This window comes from Amyelois transitella, chromosome 22 (genome assembly GCF_032362555.1).
Source record: "Amyelois transitella isolate CPQ chromosome 22, ilAmyTran1.1, whole genome shotgun sequence".
Classification (NCBI taxonomy): domain Eukaryota; kingdom Metazoa; phylum Arthropoda; class Insecta; order Lepidoptera; family Pyralidae; genus Amyelois; species Amyelois transitella.
Genome location: NC_083525.1, coordinates 5,371,846 through 5,396,794, shown reverse-complemented (window position 1 = coordinate 5,396,794; position 24,949 = coordinate 5,371,846). Strand labels below are relative to the sequence as shown.

At 35.6% G+C, this 24,949-nt stretch overlaps 4 protein-coding genes across 6 annotated transcripts; 2 read left to right on the top strand and 2 right to left on the bottom strand.

The window, feature by feature from the left end:
• The first annotated feature begins 229 nt into the window (after positions 1-229).
• On the top strand, positions 230-9,732 carry LOC106129981 (glucose dehydrogenase [FAD, quinone]). The gene is made up of 11 exons (XM_013328716.2): positions 230-414; positions 674-916; positions 1,708-1,879; positions 2,339-2,538; positions 4,092-4,219; positions 4,757-4,925; positions 5,054-5,311; positions 5,776-5,927; positions 7,850-8,015; positions 8,670-8,862; positions 9,405-9,732. The coding sequence occupies exons 1-11, from the start codon at positions 397-399 to the stop codon at positions 9,518-9,520; spliced, it is 1,815 nt and encodes a 604-aa protein (XP_013184170.2). The 5' UTR covers positions 230-396; the 3' UTR covers positions 9,521-9,732.
• Positions 9,733-11,116: 1,384 nt separating this feature from the next.
• On the bottom strand, positions 11,117-14,551 carry LOC106129980 (myosin regulatory light chain sqh). Of its 2 annotated transcripts, none has more exons than XM_013328714.2 (4): positions 14,385-14,551; positions 12,659-12,851; positions 12,276-12,414; positions 11,117-12,153 (listed from the first exon to the last, which is right to left on the bottom strand). In XM_013328714.2, the coding sequence occupies exons 2-4, from the start codon at positions 12,846-12,848 to the stop codon at positions 11,958-11,960; spliced, it is 525 nt and encodes a 174-aa protein (XP_013184168.1). In that variant the 5' UTR covers positions 12,849-12,851; positions 14,385-14,551; the 3' UTR covers positions 11,117-11,957. The 2 variants fall into 2 exon arrangements, with proteins under 2 accessions (XP_013184168.1, XP_013184169.1); XM_013328715.2 differs by lacking the exon at positions 14,385-14,551 and adding an exon at positions 14,161-14,318.
• A 1,835-nt stretch (positions 14,552-16,386) lies between these two features.
• LOC106130018 (dnaJ homolog subfamily C member 30, mitochondrial) lies at positions 16,387-18,871 on the top strand. Of its 2 annotated transcripts, none has more exons than XM_013328766.2 (5): positions 16,387-16,484; positions 16,707-16,884; positions 17,369-17,456; positions 17,529-17,682; positions 18,056-18,871. In XM_013328766.2, the coding sequence occupies exons 1-5, from the start codon at positions 16,411-16,413 to the stop codon at positions 18,297-18,299; spliced, it is 738 nt and encodes a 245-aa protein (XP_013184220.2). In that variant the 5' UTR covers positions 16,387-16,410; the 3' UTR covers positions 18,300-18,871. The 2 variants fall into 2 exon arrangements, with proteins under 2 accessions (XP_013184220.2, XP_013184221.2); XM_013328767.2 differs by lacking the exon at positions 16,387-16,484 and adding an exon at positions 16,491-16,636.
• Positions 18,872-20,062: 1,191 nt separating this feature from the next.
• LOC106130019 (vacuolar protein sorting-associated protein 37B) lies at positions 20,063-21,670 on the bottom strand. The gene is made up of 3 exons (XM_013328768.2): positions 21,395-21,670; positions 21,039-21,210; positions 20,063-20,735 (listed from the first exon to the last, which is right to left on the bottom strand). The coding sequence occupies exons 1-3, from the start codon at positions 21,512-21,514 to the stop codon at positions 20,377-20,379; spliced, it is 651 nt and encodes a 216-aa protein (XP_013184222.2). The 5' UTR covers positions 21,515-21,670; the 3' UTR covers positions 20,063-20,376.
• Positions 21,671-24,949: the final 3,279 nt, after the last annotated feature.

Sequence of the window (24,949 nt, the reverse complement as noted above, 5' to 3'; positions counted from 1 at the left end):
GATATCGCTAGCAAGGATTATGTATGGTCAATTGTATTTATAAAAACGCCAATAGTATTTTTTTAAGCACGGGGAGAAATCTATCAAGAAAATCCACAGGAGGAATTAAACTTATCTGACTAGGCATATCGTACATGAATGAATAGTTAAATATTTTGCTATGTGTAATGATGGCTGTTGTTTTATAGATAAGGTGTTCCTATACGAGTATATATACCATGTTCAAAGATCTAAATGGATTAGTTTTCATCTCTTTGTCAAAGAAAATGCCTTATAACCGCGTCAACCGCGTGGCATAGTGAACATCCCACCTCACCCTTTCTAGTGATAATTTTAATATTTTATTTCATACCAGTAGGGGGATTCACTGAACAACCAAAACCTCAAAGGACCAGGATGATATTAGCTCCAGAAGTAAGTACATTGATCATTTTTTTAAATTTTGAATGCAATTAGGGCGGGAAGAAAATCAATGTTTTTTTTTTTCATTTTGCCTCTACTGGCAACAGAATTACATATACGCTTATTTTTATTAATGATTATACAGTTATTACCTTAGATCCTCAGTAATTGATATTCGTTGCACAAAGAAACTGCACAAATGAGATTTCACAGATTTAACTGTAACCCGAGACTACTTGGGTGTGGTTTCTAATAAGCACTGAATTCACAGGACTGTGAGTGCCCTTTCGTCCCCGAAGGGCCATCAATTTCAGTATCTCCAATATGCAACGGCACATTACTATTCATGGTAATGCTAGAGCAGTTTCTGAACGGGCGGTGCAACATCGCGACTCCATGCAAGAGAATCAAGTCAGTGGAGCGAGTGGAACCGCATTACGACTTTATAGTAGTGGGAGCTGGATCCGCGGGGTCTATTGTAGCTGGGAGGTTGACGGAGAATGAAAATTTTAAGGTGAGTTGAGAATCAGCTTTTTAGGCTCTATAGATAAAGGAAACTCTTATAGTTTCAACATGTCAGGATGCCTGTTCTTTGTTTATAAAGAAATCGGAATGAAGTTATTTCACTGTGATGGGTAACTAACCGACTTCGCTCTGCCGAACTCTTTCATTAGAACCTTAAAGGCTCGGAATTCACTTTAGTTTTAACGACCTTTAAGGTTTCTTTATCTGGTTGTTTCGCATTACGCATGTCTTTACTTAGGTACGTATGTAGGTACTTAGGCTGCGTGTGCTTGTATGAGATATGTATATATTGCGATAAAAGAAATCTAAATATGAAATAACTTTAAGTACCTAAATTGGACACTACCTACATTTTTGTGAGAAATAAATGTTCTTTAAACTGAAGTCATTTCACAACATGTAATGAAAATGACCTATCGGTACCTATATGCAGTTTTTATTTACCTAGCGGACCTCGCGGCTTTGAAGCTGCTGTGAGCTATAAGTATGGAAAAAATGTTTTATGTGATATGGTATACGGATACGACAAAATGTATTTTATCATGTATTAAATTAAAAAAAAAATTATAGTCGATGACAATTTTTTTTTTTCACACACACTTTTCCTTTCGTAGCTACTACTCGTTCCACCGTTTTTTTTGTTAGCGACCAGTGCCCTTTACAAAAAAATCCGTATCCAGATAAAATCTTTACACTGTACGTACTTCGCCCGCGCACAACACACACGCGGTCGAAGTTCGCAACCAAAAGATAGTAATCTTTTATTTATGGTGCTAACAGGTGCTACTAATCGAAGCTGGTGGTCCAGAACCTATAGGCGCCAGAGTGCCATCGTTCTACAGGACCTTCTGGGACGCAGATCCGGTGGACTGGAAGTACCGCACGGTGCCGTCTAACTACTGTCTCGACCAGCAGGGAAAGGGCTGCTGGTGGCCCAGAGGGAAAGTTATTGGTAAGGAATTTATTAATGTATTGCCATGCAGGAACATGCAAAGATGAGAAAGAACAATTTAAACCGAACATAATAGAATTTTTGCTATGAGGTGTCTCTTATGAGTTCAAACATCCTAAAAGAATAAACAATGACAAATGATAAATGGCGAGTCTCACAAACCCATAAAAACCGAATAATCTTTAATTATCTTGATTAATATGCAAACACCGCTCCTGGATCCCGCAAAAGACATTGTTATCTCATCTCTATCATCCTCCTGGCGTCATAGTCCTGATTGCATAGTATCTTGTGAAAATGGAGCCCGAACGTCTATCTACGACCAGGATCCTACAGTGGAGAAGTTAAACGAAGTATTTCCCGTGTGATTTCCGTAACCCGGCAGAGACACTTAATCCAGCTTGGATCAAACCATTCATAACTTACAAAGAAATGAAAAAGAATAATAGTTATCTTTAGGTGGATCCAGTCTTCTCAATGGCATGATGTACCACCGCGGCCACCCAGCCGACTATGAGGACTGGGTGAACGCCGGCGCCAAGGGCTGGTCGTGGGAGGAGAACCTTCCATACTTCGACATGACGGAGGGGAACAAACAGGTCGGCACCCTCGTCAGTGCTAAACATCATTCGGAGTCTGGCCCTTTGCCGGTGCAACAGGTAAATTTTACCAAAAAGTTTCTCTAATGTAGATACGGCAAGGTTGCTAATTAAGGTTAGACAGAAATCGCTTCATGTAGAAACCTGATTTATCCAATCCAGGACCATGATCCAAGGCGCACCCCGGACTTTTTTTGGAGAGGGGTTTATGGGGTACCGCTCGTATGTCCGCGGCATTGATGCGCTGCGGAACTTATGTATGTAATTTTGTTTATGTTTTTTATGAAAAGAAAACTATACTTCAATTACTGGTTAATAAATATTGTCGTGGAGTTCCCAGTACTTTGGAAGAGGAGTAATTCCTCCCTTCGACGTGGCTATTGGCTAAGTTATGTATGTATGTAGGTATATTTGTTTTATCTTTGAAAGTAAAACTGTATTTCACATTGGGGCCAATCACCAAATATTGAATATAAATATTCATATAATATAAAGGTATACATAGATAGTATTGTTGAGCCATACCCATCAAAATTCGTCCAGTAATAGAGTGCGCCATACTGCTCCAATATTCATCTCTCCTCTCATGAGTCTACTGGAAGTGATTGCTATTGAAATAACTACCTAGCACCTTTGTACTACAATAACTGTGTTAAATGTTTCTGTATATAATTTTGTGAACAAAGGGACTTTGAGAGAAATTTTGAGAACAAGAACTGGTTTGTATGGTACCTACTTATTCATTTGCTTCTTCTTTGCGTGTCGGTTCAAATTTCTTTTATTTGTTCGAGATCAAATTTTGTGGGATCAGCAGTTATACAACATTTTATTGTTAGAGGTGTTGATATCACTGCCCTAAGTGTAGAGCAAAATTTTTATAAGTTTTGTTTTTAATAAAACCAAAATATTATCTGTACTAATCTACTACGTATAAGAAACAAGTAAATAAGTAGTAACTGCTAATCGTGCAAACATTGTTATCATAACAAAACAAACATAATGGTTATCGTGACGTGACCAGGAAAAATTAATTTTTTCATACTTTTCATGTTTGCTGAGTAAACCTGGTCACAAGAAAACATCTATTGAGCAAGGTTGTGTCATGGTTGTGAAGAAGATAAGTTTGAGGATTCGACGTACTGTTTGGCGCAGTTTTGGTACGAGTATTGCCTCTACCTCTGAACTACAGGTCCAAAGTTCGATTTAAAACTGCATGTTTGACAGTTCACGACCAACCGAACAAACTCCAAGGTTTCATCAACGTATTTTGCTGTGATGAATGGTATAGGTATCCATTCGAAAATAAAAAATTATCATCCAAAACGGTTCAAACACAATCAAAAACAAACAAAAGTCCTCGATTAGTCCTTCTTAACTTACTCAGATGTTTTTTTAAGTCTTTTGAATACTTGGCAAAACGCTTGAAATAATAAAACTGGCAGAGATTAAAACATTACATATACAAGATTTGATTAGCCCTGATTTCCCAAATAATTACTTGGAATACCTAATAAAAATGTCGGAAAAATCACAATGCTGTTGCCTGCCTCATTTGAGGTCTTCTTCATCAATATTTCTCATTATTGAATTTGATTGGATGTACGGTTTGACAGTTCAACGACCAACCGGATGCGGTGTACAAACTGCTGGACGCCATCAACGAGACTGGGCTTCCGGTCATCACCGACATGAACGACCCTGACTACCCCGCTGGCTTCGCCATCGCACAGGCTTTCACTAAGTAATTCTCAGCTTTTGATGTTTTGGTCATAGTGGCTATATTAAACAATATTTATTTATTTATTGCTTCCTTAATGTAAAATACAGATGTTTGTGTGATAATAAATAAATATATATATTTATAAAATATATTTAACTCTTGGCGAAAAACCGTAGTCCTGGATCGACGTTGCCAGAGCTAATATGCAGCGAACGTCAGACTTACCCAATTGAAGATCATGGTCATAGGCGCATCCCAGGCTCTTTCTCTAGAGAAGCCAGGACAACAGCAACCAGAAGAACCAAAAGACTATCGGGACGATGCAAATAAACTTCCAAAAGGGGAAAGGCCTCTTAGGCCCGAAACCTAGCGGCGGAGGGTCCGCTGTCGGGATGAAACTCAACGATAGTATTTTCTAATTTTTGGGCGTTTCCAGTTGCACCATCATTGTGTCCTGTGATTTGCTTAAAACTCTACGATAATCTTGATGCTAAAACGACAATTTTGAAAATACTTACTTAAGTATATTAAATTAATTATCTTACTAAAATATTCTAGAAACGGCCAAAGGTATACAACAGCGAGGGCATTTTTGGAACCAAAGCCGAATCTCCACGTCCTGATGAACACCCACGTCAGCAAAGTGCTGCTGAACGGGAAGCAAGCATTCGGAGTGGAGTATATTGACGAGCAGGGGAAGAAACAGACTGTAAAGGCTACCAAAGAGGTAATTAAAATATTCAAAAAAGCAAACTATTGCAGTTCAAATATGTAATTAATGTTAATGCGTGCAAAATAACTATCTAATGGCAGACACGCTAAACAATAAGAACTTTAGTAAAACCATGGTTTCAGGTAATATTAAGTGCAGGAGCACTGAACAGTCCTCAGATCCTAATGCTCTCTGGTATCGGCCCGAAGAAGACATTGGACAAATTGGGCATTCCTGTAGTAGAAGACTTGCCCGTGGGACAGAACCTGAGAAACCACTACGGCATCACTCTGAACTTCTTGCTGACCAAAGTCAATAATACAAACGTGCTAGACTGGCAACAGTTGACTGAATACTTGCTGAAGAGGGATGGAGCGATGGCCTCTACAGCTATAACACAGGTAAATATACATATATCTCTTGATAGAGCGTTTTCTATTAGCTTTTCAAAGGTTGGCGTCAAACTTCTGGCACAAGTTCAAAAACTAGCGCGGCTATGAACCTAGTACCTAATTACTTTTTATGGGTTATGTACATCTCTGGGTTATATACATTGGTCTGATTGGTAACCGATGTTCTTATAGTTAGTGAAAATATCGGGTAAGGTTCCCTGGCAAAAGTCGGAAGTCAGATCTGAGATGCTTCGTGTAAAAACCTGATTTATCCAATCTAGAATCATAGTCCAGGCACTTCTCTAGAGAGGTGATGATATAACCAGGCTTATTCCCAGGAGGAAGACATACTCAAATCATTAATGTAGTCATGAAGATACTTGCATTATGCAGAAAATTTACCAACTTGGCCAAATGTCTGGGCAAAGAATATGTACCTAAGAAATACTTACACTTTTGTTCTAATATTTCAGGTCACAGGTCTGATGTATTCAAGCCTGGCGGACAAGTCTCGTAAACAACCGGACATTCAGATGTTTTTCAATGGGTTCTACGCAGACTGTTCCCGAGAAGGCGTGGTGGGGGAGCCAAGCGACTGCGAACAAAGGCAGGGGAGAAATATCTCGTATGTACATTTATTTTACGTACATACATATAAAATCTCGCCTCATTCCCGGAGGGATAGTGATATATTTATAAATATTCATGCAATAACACCACAGGATAGCTTGGACACGAATCCATGTACCTATTTGAAAGATGCGCGCGCATGGGAAGCCGCACCACAGATAAACAAGAACATAACAAGGAGTTTGTATAACATTTCAAATTTCTTTGAACATAATATATCAGACTAGCTTTCCGCCCGCGGCTTCGCCCACGTGTAATTCGGTTATATATAGCGTTTTTTAATGATCTCGACAGTACAGACAGTTGAAGTATAGTAGTTAGGAGTTGAAAGAAAATTCTTACGAAGTTATACGTACATGTGAGGCTATTAGGTTGACCTGATAATAAAAAGTAAATCTCATTAACGTTAAGAATTTAGGTGATAATGGATGCGGACAAATTTCGTAGCTGTTTGTATGGGTAGTGTTAACACAAAATAGGGATTTAAAGGCGTGATGTTATTAATGTTATGCATGTATGTACATAATTATGTATGTTATTATGTATGTTAAAGAGACGACTGAAAGTTGTCATACAAAGTCTTTTTTTTTAAGGATGGGAAATCATCAAATGACCTCTCCCGCTCTGGGTGGAACGGAAGGGAGTGTCAGACTTTTACTGACTAAAACCCACCTCGTTCCTTCAGTTGCCCTTTGCGTTCCGGGGCCACGGTATCTCGTTAGAACTTTCCCGCAGCCCCGGCTCAGTTTATCCCGTTTCCCCCCCTTGGGGGTTGACATTTCAAAAATCCCTTCTTAGTGCTCACTTATGTTACTAAAGGAACCTCTGTTCAAAATCTCAGACTCCTATACCGAGCGGTTTCGGCTGTGCGTTAATAAATCAGTCACCCAATCGCACCCCCTAAATCACGATTGGAGGGTAGTTTGAAAAAACTTATAATGTCAAACATATTTACTTGCCTATGTACGTGTTCATGCCAAGTTTCAAGTTTATAAACCCAAGGAATAAGATTTTTCATAGAAACGTTTTTACCCCTTTTCCCCCCCTTGGGGGTTGAATTTCCAAAAATCCTTTCTTAGTGCTCCCCTACATATCCCAAGGAACCTACATTCCAAATTTCAGCTGTCTACGACCAGTAGTTTCGACTGTGCGTTGTCTGTCAGTCAGTCACTCAGTAACGGAAGAGTTTTATATATATAGAAGATAGGCAATCAAGAATTTTATGATTATTGTATGATTATTGCCGTGTGGTTCCCGGCACCAATACAAAAAGAATAGGACCACTCCATCTCTTTCCCATGGATGTCGTAAAAGGCGACTAAGGGATAGGCTTACAAACTTGGGATTCTTTTCTAGGCGATGGGCTAGCAACCTGTCACTATTTGAATCTCAATTCTATCATTAAGCCAAATAGCTGAACGTGGCCATTCAGTCTTTTCAAGACTGTTGGCTCTGTCTACCCCGCAAGGGATATAGACGTGACCATATGTATGTATGTATGTATAAAAAAATTAGCAATATTATATGAGTGATTACGCAGTGAGAGGCGATGAAGAGGAAACTTCGCAACGAAAAATAGAGAAATAAAAAATATACCTACCAAAACTAAACTGAAACTTCACAGCATCAAAATTCTTGAAAATTTATTCGCTGAAAAAAAAAATATCAGCAGGCTAAGAATTGTGTTACTTGATATGGGAACGGTACTATAGTCGGATACCATACTATTCCACCGCCGCTTCATCGTTCCTTTTACGTACTACATGTATACACTACGAATAGGAGATCAGGGACACTGGTTTTTGACTTTCCAATTCGATCTTTGCTCTTCATAAACTTGTAAGAAATCTGATCACACTTAAACTTTTCCCATAGGCAGTTGAAATCTAATAGGTAATCATTGCCCATCTGACACAGAGCAAACGCCGCCATCCTCCTTCCTCGCAGTGTGGGCTACGTCACTCTGAATTCCACGGATCCGCTGGACTACCCGCTGTTCTACCCGGAGTACTTCAAGCACCCTGAAGACATCATCATGATCAGAGACGGCGCCAGATATCTGCAGCGGATCTTTAGTAGCAAAGTAAATCATATACTATAAGTTTAAAAAAAATATTATTTTCTTTTCAGATCTTACATTTTCTTAATTTGACTTTCCCGCTATTGGTAAAGGCCATAGACCCGAATAAATTCCGAATTCTATGCCAAAGACGGACATATAACGGACGTCCGTTCGTTTCAACATAAATAAAAAATTAAACATAAGGTATTGCCTTATTAGTTCTAGGTTATAATATTTCAATACTCACTAGCTCTTGCGTTCAGCTCTGCATACATTAAACTAAAATTGCCGTATTTTCGTTAACGTGGTACTTAATTTGTAGGAGAAAAATGCTTATAAAAAAATTAATCAAAATTCAAATACAACAGTTTCGCCGTGAAAGTGTAACAGACTTTTGTAAGTTAGGTACATGGATCATGAGACACATAAGGCGCAGCGGCAGTGCGCTTTATGAAGTACGAGTTCGAATTCCGACCAAGGCATGATAAGAAAAGAACTTTTTCTAATTGGCATGATTCTTGGATGTTCATCTATTAAAAATATAGTATCATTGATTTAATATCTCGTAACACAAGTTTCGTACTTACTTTGAGGCTAACTCAATCTGTGTAATTTCTCTTATACACGTTTATTATTATTTAATTTTTATATTCCTTAACGTGTCCTATACTTCAGAGTTTACAAGACGAATACGGCATAGTCCTCGACCCGGAATACTCCGCGCCTTGCTCTCGTGTGGACGAGGAGTGGTCTGACCGCTGGATCGACTGCATGGCGTTGCACCACACAGACCCGCAGAACCACCAGCTCGGCACCGCCGCTATTGGCACCGTAGTCGATACGGACCTCAAAGTCTTCAACATTAAGGGTAAGAAATAATAAAAAATTTAAAATTGATTTATAAAAACTATATTTTTGAAGCTGGTGTGGAATGTTTATGGCATATATGATTCATCTTCCAACTTTAACCATCGTAGTTTCGTATCTTCTTCTTCCTGACTATAGTCCCGGTTGTATCCTCACCACTCTGGAGAGGAGCCCGGGGTAAGCTGTTGACCATGAATCTTGGATTGGGCAAGTCAGTCAGGTTTTTACACGAAACGTCTCCCATCTGACCTTCGTAACCTTTTGCAGGGGAACCTAACCCGTATTGGATCATGATTGTACACATACCGTTGCCTGAATGTGCAGGTTTCCTCATATTTTCCCTCACCGTAAGAGCATCGGTTAGTTATAAAACTTAATGTACATTACTTCGAAAATAGTCATTGGTACAGGGCCACGGTGGGATTCGAACCGGTGCCTTTATGCGTATTTTTATGTATCGTTTGTGTTAAATAAATTAAATCTAAGGTCTATGCCTCATAGTGTTATTTCTATGAAATCTCAACGTGTAACATTGTGAAACAGGCCTGAGAGTGATCGACGCGTCCCCAATGCCGACGCAGCCGAGCGGGAACCCGCAGGGAGCCATCATGATGGTCGCGGAACGAGGGGCAGACGCTATCAAGAGAGAATGGGCGTAGACATAGCATAATTCTATCTATACATACAATTCTGCGTAAGAAGTGTCGTAGTCAATTTAATGCACATATGTATAAACTATATTTAGTTAGCTTGCCCATCCTTGCCAAATTTCCTGAAAAAGGTAGCCTATGATTGACTTCGGTTAATCATATTTACAAAAAAAAAAAACAAAATATCTCAAGCGGCAAGTAGACTATCACGTCATTAATTAGTAGGGAACTATCGATATACTTATTTCTTCGAGATACAGATGAGCGTGGCCTTAGTGTTGCGAGCGTCCATGGTAAAGGTCATCGCTAGACAGAAAAAAAAATTACAAAATTAGTTTGAGCTACGGATCAAACTAGCAATTATGTTTTTTATATCTACTACTTAGATACAACTTAAGACTTTTAATACCTACTAGATTTATAAGCCTGATGAATATATGTTATCTGTTCGCTCCTGTTGTTTATAAAACTTCTATTGAATCTAGGATGTTAAATAAAGCGCTTTTTAAAGATCTCGCGTGGACGTCGAAAGAGAAATGTAATTTTTCTTTAGACATATAAAAGCACATTTTGTAATAGTGTAAAAAACACGTGTGATTTTTTTTCTAATTAAATATTAATGTTACTATGTAGATTTGATCTTGTTTGATGTTTGTTACACACTATATTATCCAATTAATGTTAAAAAAAATATAAAGAAAAGAAGAAATAAATATACTTACCAAAGAGTTCCCAAAACAAAGTGTAGATTATCAAAAGCCAGTATTAGTTTTATTTTATAATTGGATTTTCTTATCTAAATAATGTTCAAATAATAGTATGTATGACTATATAGTATGATGATATTGACTGTGATTTATATAGCAACTATTTATATAACCATGTGATACATACGGTACGTATACCAGATTTTAATTAGCAAATGTAATTTCTACATAAAGTAGTATTTTTAGAGAAATAAAATAGCTGTTTGAATGGTTTTCTGATCATTTTTTTTCACCACTTAACTGCCCTTATCATGGCCTATATAGGATATACCCCGGGCTCTGAAACAATAGCGCTAGGAGTAAGGTAATAGAGATGGATTCGCAGTGAATTTTGGTAATTTGATAGGAAAGCTTTTGCCTGTATACTCATTTTTTTAAAGCAAACTATAAATAGTGTTGTTTCATTACCGTGGGCGTTTCTCGTTAAAATGTTTACCTTGGCGCTAACAATCACTGTTAAAAAATCCTGTCGGCGAGGTGTCTTTTTAAATTACTGCTGAATGTGTCATCTGTCTGAATGGAAAAGGTATGACTGATACGTTTATAAGCACGATCTCTACCCAAACATAATCGAAATTGCAAACTTAACTAAGGAAATAGTGTTATTACGACGTATTACTAAGAACGTTTGAAAATGCGTCGTATACTCACTCGCCTTTATTTCTCAAATCCACTTCAATATACATGGAAAAGCATTCTCTTTTCCTTTGCGGGGGCCTTATCTTCATCCTTATTTTTCGCATACGAATTTCCAAACTGTTATAGCGCTTATATGAATAGGCCTTATTGTGCTCGACCGAAAAACACTACAAAAAGGTAGTTAAATGAAAAACACGAATATTTATGATAAAAATTAGTTATAATATATGGCTTAATAAAATACATACATACATGATTATTAATACCTACGTAACACACGTCTTGTATATTACCATAGTTATCATCACTTCCTACTTCAAATTCATAATTTAAAAAACAAATTCTGTTCTCTTAACTTAAATATACTTCATTTTAAACAAGTACAGAACTAATCAATGTCTAACCTCGGGAATGATTATAATACTTTTGGCCAATCACATTAACAGTATAAGAATTTCAAAGCAATGGGAAAAATATCTTGTTACTTGTATATAAAACATGGAATCATTTCAACAAATGCATTTGCTATTTTAGATATTCAACTGTTGAATAACATTTTAGCACCTCAGTCTGTTTTTCGAGATTATTATGTTTCTGATAGACTAAAGACTTATTCAGCTTTTTGTAAAACCTAACATTATAATACCAATATAGTTTGGCAATAAACAATATAATAAGTACCGTCTGGGCGGGCGTTGTTAGTAAAAGTGTACATTTTCTTTTATAACCTATCTTTTTGTTTAAATACTGGCAACATGTCCAAACCATAAAATTTCCAAATTTATAAAATTATCTTCTTAATCATCAACATGTAATTTAACATATTCATTATGGACATTTACATAAAAAAAATAAGGTAAGGTATGGCGTATGCTATTCACTTTCTTATTAGCCCAATTTGATAGACATGGAAGCAAAAGGTATTTTATTGTTGTTTTTAAGTTTGTTTTCCACGGTGCTAACACTTCCAATACAATACATGTGTGTGTGTCCATATAACATCTACACGATAGAAGTGAGTACCCGCCCACACAGCCACCTTACTGCTCGTCCTTGTCTTTAGCACCATGTTTGAGTATGCGCGTGAACTCGACATAGTCGAACAGGCCATCTCTGATTGGCGCCTCGCGGAGCATTTCGTCGACGTCGTCGTCGGTGAAGCGGTCGCCCATCGTAGTCAGTAGCTCGCGGAGACGCTCCTCGGCTATCACGCCCATGTTCTCTTCATCGAAGCATCTAAGAAATAATTATAAGCAGTTTCCAATGTAATTATTTTTTCCAATACTTCAGGACTGAAAGGCCTGTATAGCTGTAAGATTTGACACCAGTACAAAAAAAAATGTAGATTCTTTACATACCCAAAAGCATTCTTGATGACATCTTCTGGGTCGGTGCCTTGCAGACGCTCTCCAAACAGCGTCAGAAACATGGTGAAATTAATTGGGCCTGGAGCTTCGTTCATCATACCCTCCAAGTAATCCTCTGTGGGATTCTTACCTAGGAGTTACAGGTATCTTAATAATATCAACTGTCAGATGGAAGCAATACAGGAACAAAGTAGCACTGAACAAATATTTATACCATGTATCAAAATACGAATTATTATTGAAGTTTGATATCTTGCTGTGTCATATCATAAGTCTAAAACCTGAACCTAGTCAGGGATCACAATCATGGTAATTTAAAAATTATTAAATTTTTACAGACAGCACATAATAGAATAAAATTTTCATCCTATTACCTAAAGAAGCCAACATGTCATGCAGGTCATCCTTGTCGACAAATCCGTCTCGGTTTTGATCAATCATGTTGAAGGCCTCCTTGAACTCTGCGATCTGTGCTTGGTCGAACATAGCGAACACATTGGAGGTGGCACGCTGGGCGCGCTTCTTGTTGGTGCCACGGCGGCCGGCTGTCTTACGGGACGACATGATCTGAAAAGCAAGTGTGCACTTATATTATAACTGCGCTTGTAAGATATTGCCATAAAACAATATGTCACCAGAAAATATAAACTACATTTCTTTAGTTTAATTTTGGTGTTATTTCATCATATTGCATGTCGTTCTATTTAATTTTTGTTTTCATGTCCAACTGTGATCTTTTCAGCCCGCCCCTTCTACCTGGGCAGTGGCATGGCCTGATTTTCAGAATTTCACCCCCCACCACTCGTAGGGTGAAGGCAGTCAGCTTTTATGTATTGATATTGTCAGTGAACTTTTATAGCAAGGCAAACCACGGGTAACAACCACTTTATTATATAAATTGATCCAAAATGGATGCAGTCTGAATAACTGCCCAGTTGCTTATACTTTTTATCATTGTTTCAGGACTTTGGAGGGTTTATTCCATTATATAAGATTGTGCACAAAGGAGATTAATTCTTAGTGTTCATATTCAAAAATGCTTAACAAGTCTTCATATTAACAGGCAAATTATTATTTAATGTCTTTAGTCCATGAATACAAACCACATTGAGCTTTACTTGAAAAAACTGATTGTTGTTTGGTTTTTGAAAGTAATGTCTATTTTTGTTGTAAAATAAAAGAAAGGACTTAGGCCCAAAAGCATAGTGGGTGAGGGCAACATTAAAAGAGATTATGTTTTATAACAAAATAATAATATTGTTTATTAAAATGTTAAATATAAATAAAAAAATATTAATTATTATACATTTTAACAAATATTTTTTTAAATTTGTGTAGATGATGATGATATATTTACACAAAATAACTAAAAATGAGTAAACAATATTTATTTTACCTCACCCTAATAAACAATTATTTCACCTGATGAATATCACTAAGATACTTCTACAATTGCCAAGGGAATTCTGAACAAAAAAAGTCTACTTGTTCATCCAAATCACCAGGTGATTTTACAGTTTAGAATATACCCCAGGACCTCTTTTATGTTTCCTTGAGCAAAAAAGAAAAAATCTTAATTTCTCTATATGGTTAGTGTGACAACAAAATGCAGAAATTTTCAATGAGCCAGCAAATTTTTGTTAATATAAAATCTCCATTGCACATAATGGATTAGTCATCAGAGGAGGATATTTTAAGGACAAACTTTGGATATACCTGAATCCTATGTAGTGAGAAATATAAAAAAAGTGTTTTCTTACTTGGAAACCTGTTAAAACGATAGTGTCGAGTGAAATTGTATAAGGAATGACTTGGATATCCACAAAAGAACATTATTTTTAAATAGATACAAAATAATGATGCTTCATCACCTCACCTCTATCAATATCGATGTCACTGACGCTGTGCTAATGAGAAAGTGACTCAGCCGAACGAAAGGTCTACAAATAACTTTTTCACGTTGTGCCTACAATAAGTTATCTAGGGCACCCGATGTCACAAGCACAAGGATTCCCTTATATGGTTACAGATTTCCATTCTAGCCATCTGTTTAATTTTGTTTGCAAATTCTGCACAGAAGTGTATGTAGTTTAGACTTACTTGATCAGGAAACAAAATAATCAGCCCAAATAAGAATTTTTCAATATTGTTTGCTGGCTTGAAATCGTTTTTCCAAAAATAATGACTAATAGTTTTTGACGTTTAGCACGTCAGGCACGTCACTTCTTGTGTTTTCAAAATATTAACGAAGAGAGCAGTGTTGCCTCGTCGACAAGAAAAAAGCGAGTGCTAAAACCGCTTTTAGACTAGACTAGCTGTTGCCAGCGACTTCGTCCGCGTAAAGTTCGAGTTGAATCTTAATCATACAGTCAGATACAGACAAAAAATGTAAAAACAAAATTCTCTATCCGTTTCAGTCAAAATATTAAATGTACAGACAAAATATTTTCACCGTTTTATTATATGTAGTTTTTTTTAAATAAAATACTCAAACAACACAAAAAAAATATTTTTAATAAAAAAATAATATCTTGTTTTTGTTGGGACTCGAACTTGGTCCGCCAACTCCACAGTCTCACGCGCTAACCACTGGACCATCGAAGCCGTTGCGGTGGTGTCGAAATTAAAGTAGACTACATACACATAGTCACGTCTATATCCCTTGCGGGGTAGACAGAGCCAACAGGCTTGAAAGGACTGAATGGCCACGTTCAGCTATTTGACTTAGTGATAGAATTGAGATTCAAATAGTGATAGATTGCTCGCCAATCGCCCAAAAAAGAATCCCAAGTTTGTAAGCCTATCCCTTAGTCGCCTTTCACTTATATGTATATGTTATAGGTACTATGCTGTCGTACAATGACAAATGACTTTGAATTTTAAGTTACGTAACTTATTTGCAGGCAAACTCATGCCTTGAATTCATTCGATAATAAAAGTCGATAACTTTTTTTAGTGAACCGATTTTGATGAAACAAACTTTAAATGTTATTCTGAGTCAAAACAAAGTTTGAAGTAAATCGGTTCAATACTTTCGGAGATAATCGTGATCATACATACAGACAGACAGACAAGAAATTAAAAAAAAATATTTTTGCTTTCTATTATTCATTCTAAGTGTCCGTCTATCCATTTCAGTCAAAAATACTAAATGTACAGACAAAATATTTTTACTATTTTATTATATGCATAGATAAGAGTAAGACCGTTCACTCTGCGCTCTGCAGGGAGTGTCCGTGCACTACGCATGTGTATGTCATTGTTTAATACATACATGTGTTTATTAATGTATACGATAATAGATTCATGGGTTTCTTTAATGTTTTAAATCAGTGCTTTTTTTTTAAATTTGAGGTACAAAACTGAATAGATGAGCAAAAATAGGGCATTGTTATAATGATAAAACTATATTATTGTATTTGTCTCGTCGAAATTGTCTCAGACATCTTTTTTCTAAAGCTCGTGCAGCGTACCGCTGATTTTATTCAACCTCGTTGGTACCGACTATCGAATCCAGTCAGTAATATGTAATTAAATAACGCAATACAGCATGCCCGTGACCAACGTACGACCAACTAGCGATCGTACGTCCTACACAGTTCGACAGACTAGTTCGACAGACTAGCAAAAAACAAAAAAGGGCAATTCGAGCTATCTACGATCTAAAACAGAGAGATTCGCTTAGCAAAATTTTCAAAAAACTAAATATTCTAACAATGCCCTCCCAATACATATTCGATATTATTTTGCATGTCAGAAAAAACTTGAACTCTTTCAAAAAGTAGTTCAATGTACACATTCTTAAATCACATCTCTTTCCTAGGGATATAGGCAGAGACTTTCCAATAGTGAGAGATTCGAATAGTGTCAGGTTCAAAAGTGCTATTGAATACATGCCAATAAATTGTTTATAATAAGCGTAGCTATAAGTAATGCAGTTTTATTTAAATCGGTTCAGAGGGTTTAACTGTGAAAATTTAACAAGCAAACATATTTTTGAATTTATAATATCAGTTAAGATACGACGCGCGTGCCGCTTTTAAATCGTACGGCTGGCAACACTGCCAATCAGTTGCTGGTTGCTTGTCGGGTCGGCCGCCAAAGCCTGTTAGAGTCGGTACGACCTATGTCGTACGCAGTTGACGGCACCTCCGGCACGCTGCACGAGCCTACTATCCACTTCCCACTTCAATGGCAACTGTCAATGTCATTTGATTTATTTTTGTGATTCCATTTCCATTCCATCAATTTAGAATATAAATACAATGATGATATATGTGAAATTGCAGTAAATAAATCAAAAATTCCATCATGTACAAATTTGATAGTTCTATCATCAAACTAGCGAACATGTAATATGTTACGTAATGGTGTTGTTCTTTTAATTGTTCTTCCAAATATTTAACTATTTTTAATTTTCAGAGAAATGTTAGGACACAATAAGTCTAGGATTCCTGGCTTGTTTCGTTCGGTCAGTACATCGAATTGGAAATATTCGAACCACTATGATGCTTTGGGAGTAACTCCGAAGGCGACACAAAGTGAAATCAAGTCGGCATATTACAAACTATCCAAAATTTATCACCCAGATAAATCTGATGTATGTTACTTTCATAGTAATCATTCTGTGTAATTTACGTAAAATTAACTTGAGGTTACTGTTGTTAAAAAATAATTCTTTACTAGGTTTTAATTCATAAAAAAAATCACACCTCTTTCCTGGAGAGATAGGCAAAGACGACATCAAGACACCATCTTTTCACTTGTCACGATCCCTACATACTTCTTTGGTTTATCCACATTCATAACTATTGTATGCAAGTGTGTTGGTTTAGAGTACACTTGACTTGTGAAGATTCTAATAATGATGTTAGTCATTGATTAAGGGGACCAATTAATCAATCAACTTGATCTGCAAGATAATATTGAAATGCAATTGTATTTATTAATTAATTCAAAAATATAATTTCCTTGGTAGAAAATCACAAAGTGCCTGAAGATTATACTGCTGCTTGAAAAAGGATTTTTTTAAACTGCTTTTTCTAACAATGCTGTAAGATAAATTTTTATTTACCAATTGGCAGGATGAGACATCAGCAAAAAAATTCAGAGCAATATCTGAAGCCTATGAAGTTCTTGGCAACATAAAACTGAAGAAATTGTATGATAAAGGTACTAGTTGTTGAAAATCTTTATGGTTTCAACATATTAAGAGTTTGTCTATATAATATTACAATATTCCAGGTTTGATGGTTGGACATCAGAATACATCAAGAATGGGCTACCAGCCTGAACCAGAGCCAACAGACCCTTCTCTCAAATTTTATAAGTCTCGTTTGAAATCCCATATAATTCCTACTATGGATGGAAAAGTTCCTATTTATGACTTTGACTCTTGGTAAAGTTTTTGTATATGACTTACTTCCTTTTGCTTCATCTGAACAAAATAATTTAGTGTACTATGTCCCGCATAAAAAAATACATAAGTTTCTTAAGTACATAAGTTTCTTAAAATATAAAATACTAATTATATTAGAAGAGCCATTTAAAAAATGTGGAATTTGTTTTTTCAATTGAAATCATCTTCAACAATTACTTTGCTTTGATGAAAGAGCCATATAGGTGTGCCATGTATACATGGCTCACAGCTCTACCATAAACCAATCGAGGGGATGTGGCTCAACTATCTCCGCAGTCCACCATACTTGCGGTTTCAAGAACATTATTATGTTTGTCAAATACAGTATTTGAATAAATATTTATTGTTTCAGGGCCAAGAATCACTATGGAGATTTGTTCAAAAAATCACAATATGATAAAGATTTAGTGAATAAAAAGAAGAGGAAAATTAAAGCCCTTAATACAGCCTCAAAACAGGAGGCAATCTTATACCTTGTGTTCATAATATGTGGGGTTTTACTAATGTCGGGTGTTGGCTCAACAGATTATGATAAAGACACAACAAGACACATAAAGAATGATGCCAAACCAAATCAAAATTTATCACTTGACTAAAATTATGCAAATTAATGTAGTAAATATCAATAATTACTTGTAATGACACATACCACATTTACATTGCTTAGAAGAACAGGCTAACTCTCGCCATTTTTATGCTAAATATCTACCTATATATAAATTCGAGAGTTTGTAAATATTTTTGGATTGTCACTCTTTCATGCACAAACTACACTAAACACTTTTTCATTAAGCTTTGCAGTAATAGCTAATATTGTAATAAAAGAAGTAAGGTTAAATTTATAGAGATTTAAGACGAAGTTACGGGCAGTTAACAGTTAGAAAATAAAAATATATAAGACTTTTGTTATGGGATACAATGCACTTAAAAGCATATAAAAACTTACACCTAATCAACAATTTGTGTTTGCAAATTTATTCAGTGTTTGCAATGTAAGTGTGGTATTAAAATTATCATATAATAATTGATATTTTCTTCTAGATATATTGTATATAAAGTGTACATATTTCAAATACTTCCATAGCTGTAGACAAAATGTGATATTAATTTATTAAAAATGCGTCAAGATTTTATTACTAACCCAAATAAAATGTGTTATTTTATTATATTTTTTTATTTTATCAATTTATCTTTGAGATTGTACAGTTTTAGATACATTATCATTATGGGTACACTTTTCGTTATCAGAATGTATATATATCTATACATTATATTTTATATCTACATAATATTATTATTTTAATGATTTGTTTTTTTTTCTAATTACAAGTGAAACTTGATTCCATAAAGATTGCAGCACAGTAATTCCCATAAAAATCATTGACATACATACATACATACATATAATCACGTCTATATCCCTTGCGGGGTAGACAGAGCCAACAGTCCTGAGCGGACTGATAGGCCACGTTCAGCTATTTGGCTTTAAGATAGAATTGAGATTCGAATAGTGGCAAGTTGCTAGCCTATCGCCTAAAAAAAGAATCTCAAGTTTGTAAGCCTATCCCTTAGTCGCCTTTTACGACATCCATGGGAAAGAGATGGAGTGGTCCTATTCTTTTTTGAATTGGTGCCGGGAACCACACGGCATTGACATAATTATTTATAATTAAGTCGAAACTCTTAGTTAAAAATATTGTTTTATATGACAATTTAAAAAAGCAGCTTTGTTCATATATTGTGTATTGCATTACTTTTGACATGTGAAATAATATGCGAAATCACTTTATACAAAATATTTGTGTCATTAACATTTTTTGGACCCATAATGGACACTTCAGGAACGTGCCATTACTTGAGGGTTGAATATATAAAAAAAAATACATGCCAATATACTGTCAGGCTATTGCCATTTTAAAATGGAAGAGGCTTCCCAACATTATATTCATAATGCTATCAAGTTCCATAGTATCTCTATTTAGTTTGTGATCAAGTTCTACTCCATATTCTACATACTTGAGTGTTTTAGTATTCATTCCTAGTGTCATTTTTCTATTTGTTGACAATTCTTGCAAATTTATTTCAATTTTAATCATAGTTTTGCTGAAATTGAATTGATGCATATTACAATTTTTTATTATTCATATTAATATCTAATAGACTAAATTACTTTCATAATAATTATATCATCACATTTCCTACATAAGCACCAGCATAAAGTGGACAGATAATTTAAAATTATGATGTGAAACAAAACTATAATTGACAAAGGATAGTTGATAGTTATTAAACTTATTAATTAAATGTCAAACAAAAATTATTTGTTCTTCTGAAAGACTACCTACTGTCATTTCTTGTAGAAAATTTAATCATAATTATTAACACCTGTATTTGATGTGGCCAGACATACAATTTGGAGGCAATAACTGCATGTGGTTAAAACAAAATCTTCATAAAAACAAGGCCTCTTTATTTATCCTAGAACTAGAAGACATACTTTAAAATAAAATATGATAGATAGCATCACTATATATATGAAACACTTCAGACCTACTATCAAGTGCCACATATTCTTTTAGATGCCAACAGGCAATTCTTTAGACACAATAAAACATAATTTGGGTTTAAAATATAATGTCACATGTATAGATTCCAAAAACATGCACAGGTATCTCAGAAATGGTTTTTATACATTCCTGGCATGGGCATGTTAAAAGGGCCCGTGGGGTATGGCACATTAGGGGCCCCTTGCGGTGGCCCGTAACTAGGATATGGCAAATAAGGTTTTGAGAAACCATTGCCATATGAACTTTGACTTCCAGTTCTCAAAAGTTCATTCATTTTTTCTGCTTTGAATTTCTTTAAATGCATTTTTTTTCTGATTGGTTCAAAATCTGTTAGAAATTGTTCCACATCTATCTTCTTGGATAAAAAGTCCTGCGCAATCTCATCTGACTGTTCTTCAGATTCAGCTGCAGATGTTTGAAGTAGAGCCAGTGTAGTGCCTGGTGAAATTCCAGCTGATTTTGTTTCTGAAAAAAAACCTTGCTTAAAAGGCCTACATCCAAAACTAAACATGTTAATTATTGTTAAGTGTCTAGAATATAATAGAATAGTTTTATTTTCAAAATTGGATACCACTTATTGATATCCTATAACATTAATTTAATTATGCTTCCAAAGCGCATGTGTAAAAGAAGCAGCGGAACCAACTACGCTGCAGCATTTTCACTGGACATCAAGTGTCTGTTTTATATTATGAGAAAAAAAAAACACACACACTACAACACTGTAGAGTGTTACTGGCTGATGATAGAAAAAAATGAAAAACTTACTGTATTCATCAAGTAGCTCCTGGATGCGTGTGCACAGCTGTTCCCCGGTTTCAGACTTCTGCTGAACCTGTGCCTTTAACTCTTCTAGTTCCGGTTCCTTGCTCAGGTTGAATTCAGCCAATGAACGATTGCTGGCTATTATCATTTCTTTTTCTGTATCCCAATCTTTTATCTGTAAGAATTAATTCAAAAGATTGAAAGCAGTATTCCAATTAGTGTGTCTTACAAAAAGTTTAGAAATAAGTAATGAAATTAAGATGAATGAGTCATCTTTACACACAAAGATATAGATATAATTAATATTTTAAGGCTTTAAAAGCAAGCATTTTATTATTAATTCCTATTAAATGTAGTACCTGTTTCACATCTTTTAGAACTGCATCAAACTTTGCATCATCATTGAGCATTTCCTTGAGTTCGTCAGAATTTAAATGAGCCAGAAGCCCCATGGCTGATTGATAATCAGGTTGAATCATTGTTAGTAACAATGATTCAATTTAAATGACTTATCGAGGAAAAATAAGGCTTTATGTTGTTCTTTTTTAGATTTTATGGTTTATCAAGAAATTGCATTTACAAAAACCATTGATAAACCATGGTAATACTTCGAAAATAAATTGTTCTTTCATCTGTCATTGTCAATGTCATCCAACAAGATTATCAGATATTTTTTTCTTTCGGTTAACTAACGGTAAAAGCTATGTCTGTGTATATCCTATTCCTATACGATTAAACGAGCAATATTTGTATTAATAAAACATGTATATTAGGGTGGGTCGAAAATTATTTTTTTCAAAATTCGATTTGTAATAGTGCGGAAAACATGACCTGGGTAGCGACTTAAAAACGTGTATATTTATTTTTTATTTTTATCAACATTAATTACCCGCGCATGACGTTTGAAAATTCGGAAAAATTGTTAAAATCGTATTTATTGTTTCAGAGTTTATTGTATAAACTACATGGCGTAAAATGATATTACATTATTATACTCAGAGATAAACGTAATACAAATAATAATCAAACCAAAATATTAGAATAATCGTGCGTATAGTGCGGGGGAAGGAGTGGGGAAAGGGGGCGTAAACTGTCGATCACGCGTCATTGTCTCAGTGCGCCTAATTAGTTCCGGGTGAAAGGTCGCGCGCATTTATATTTTTTTTCGCTATTTTAAGTCGTTTTTGTTAGCTTCTAGACGTAGTGCATCATGGAGATTTCAAATAACACCCGAAAATCCACAAGTTGTCCCATTTTTGGTGCTCTGGAAGAAATTAACGAAAATCAACTACCCACTTACAAACAAGTTATGAAATATTACAATTTAGTAAGACATCAGCTTAAACTTGGGAACAATTCAAAAAAAGAGCCATCCATTAATGAGATATCTGAAATAGTGTCATCTAAAGTTGAATATTTGTGGAGAAAAGCGTCTATTCCTACTGTGTCCCATAATCGTGTGATGCAATTGATTAAAAGTTACCACGCAAAGTGTAAAAATTTATTAAAATCTTTGAAGCGTTTATCAGAAGAAAAGATTCAAGATTTTCATAGAAATTCGGAAAGACTGTTTGATTTGAGTTCATGTAAGTGTAAAGATTTAGAGTTATGTAAATGTTCTAAAAACCAAAAGATTCCTAAGGAGGAAAGAGCTTTTTTAATAGATCAGAGAACAGAGAGAAAAATGATTATGGGAACTGTTGATTTATTGACAAGTAAGAGGAAAAGTAAACTAAGTGATAGAAAAATTAAGCTTAAATCCTATTACGATTCTAGCGTTTGTGAACCAGGCCCCTCTCACGAAAATCCTAATACCTCAGTAACGTCTGAAAGTAGCGATGAAGAACAAACTTTGCCCTCAAGTTCATCAAAAACAGTATCGAAAAAACGTAAAATATCATCTCTGAAGAATTTGTCAACAATGTGTGACCGATACGGTATATCGGACAGAGCAGCTGCTGCTGTCGCTTCTGCTGTTTTACAAGATATGAGATTGAGCATCGACAACGAAGTAATCGATAAGTCGAAATTGCGACGAGCGAGACAAAAATTACGAAAAGAAACCTTATCTCAAGGTCAACTAGATACTATTCCTGCCTTATTTTTTGATGGAAGAAAAGATAAGACCATGAAAATCGTTATGAAAGGGGACAAAAAATACCGCTTAACATCCGTGGAAGAACATATTTCAATAATTAAAGAACCAGGATCAGTTTATGTCGGATATGCCGTTCCCAGCCATGGAACTGCAAAAGGGTTGGAGTCAGCTATATTTCAAACAGTAACAGGTCAAATGAATATGTCTCTAGAGGATACTCTAGCTATAGGTTGTGATGGGACGGTAACCAATACGGGCAAATACGGCGGAGTCATACGGCTTTTAGAAAAGCGTTTACACCGACCACTTCAATGGATCATATGCCTTTTACACTTCAATGAACTGCCCTTAAGACATTTATTTGCAAAACTTGATGGCACCACAACAGGACCTAATACTTATTCAGGTACTATCGGCAAGTTATTAGATGATTGTGAGAAGCGCTCGGTTGTCATGTTTGAAAAGATAGAAGGTATGTTACCAAACATTTCAAATGTAAAAGACCTCAGTTCTGATCAACGTTACCTTTATGATATCACATCTGCCGTCATAAGTGGTGAGTTCTCTCCTGATTTGTCTAATCGCTCTCCGGGAAAAATGTCGCATGCCAGGTGGCTAACAAAGGCCAACAGGATTTTGCGCTTATATGTGTCTACTGAGATACCTACAAACGAACTGAAACAACTCGCTACTTTTGTAGTTAAAGTATATGCCCCTATTTGGTTTGAAATCAAATTAAATCCGACATGTAAAGATGGAGCAAGGCACTTTTGGAAGTTGGTATTTTATTCTCGATATCTTCCGCAAGAATTGAAGAGTGTTGTTGATCCTGTAATAAAGCGAAATGCTATTTTTGCGCACCCAGAGAACTTGCTCTTGTCTATGTTATCTGATGAACAAAAACATGTGAGAGAACTTGCCGCTAGACGCATTTTAAAGGCAAGGAAACCATCTTAATCCCTTCAGCTTCGAGTCTTTGAAGTGCCTAAGATAAATTTAAACGCTTCGTCTTACATCGATTTGATAGACTGGCAGCAATCTTACTCGCAACCACCTATATTGACGAATGTTCCGGATGAGACTCTTCATTCCCTAGTTGAGTCAGGTGGTGATGATGAAGTCCTTTTTCTGCGGCTACCATGTCATACTCAAGCTGTGGAGCGGGCAGTAAAAACAGTAACAGAGGCATCTATGCAGCTTTGCCACAAAACAGCACGAGAAGCTTTAATTAAGAATAAAATTATTTCACGAAAGCTTATGCCTAAGTTCGAAAGTAAGAAAGATTTTAACGTGATTTGAAGATGCTTTATTTTTATTTTGTCTTATTATTTCTTTATTTTTCTTTCTTAATAATAAAATTTAGTCCAAAAGTACTTTATTTTATTAGTTTATGTAGTTATTTTTCCTATGTGCCACTACAAATAGATTTTCAAATAATTCACAAAAAAATCAAAAATTTCAGTTTTTCAAACTCAATGCGCGGGTAGAAGGGGTTGAACTAGATAATTTTTTTTTCGTTGTTTTTTCACATATGGATGTGGGTCACGTTTTTTTTACTATTACAAAACGTATTGGACAATTTTATTTTTTTCCATACAAAAGCGACCCACCCTAATGTATATATGGCGACATTTGAACGATACTTTGAATATATACTAGAAGTAGGCTCCGTGTACACTGTTCTGTTTACATAGGAAAAATCTCCCCAAAGGTGTTGTCGTACTCTAGGCAGAATTACAGGAAATGCTGTGCCGTACTGTGTGGTTACCGGCACCAATATAAAAAGGGGACAAGTGCGAGTTGAACTCGCGTGAAG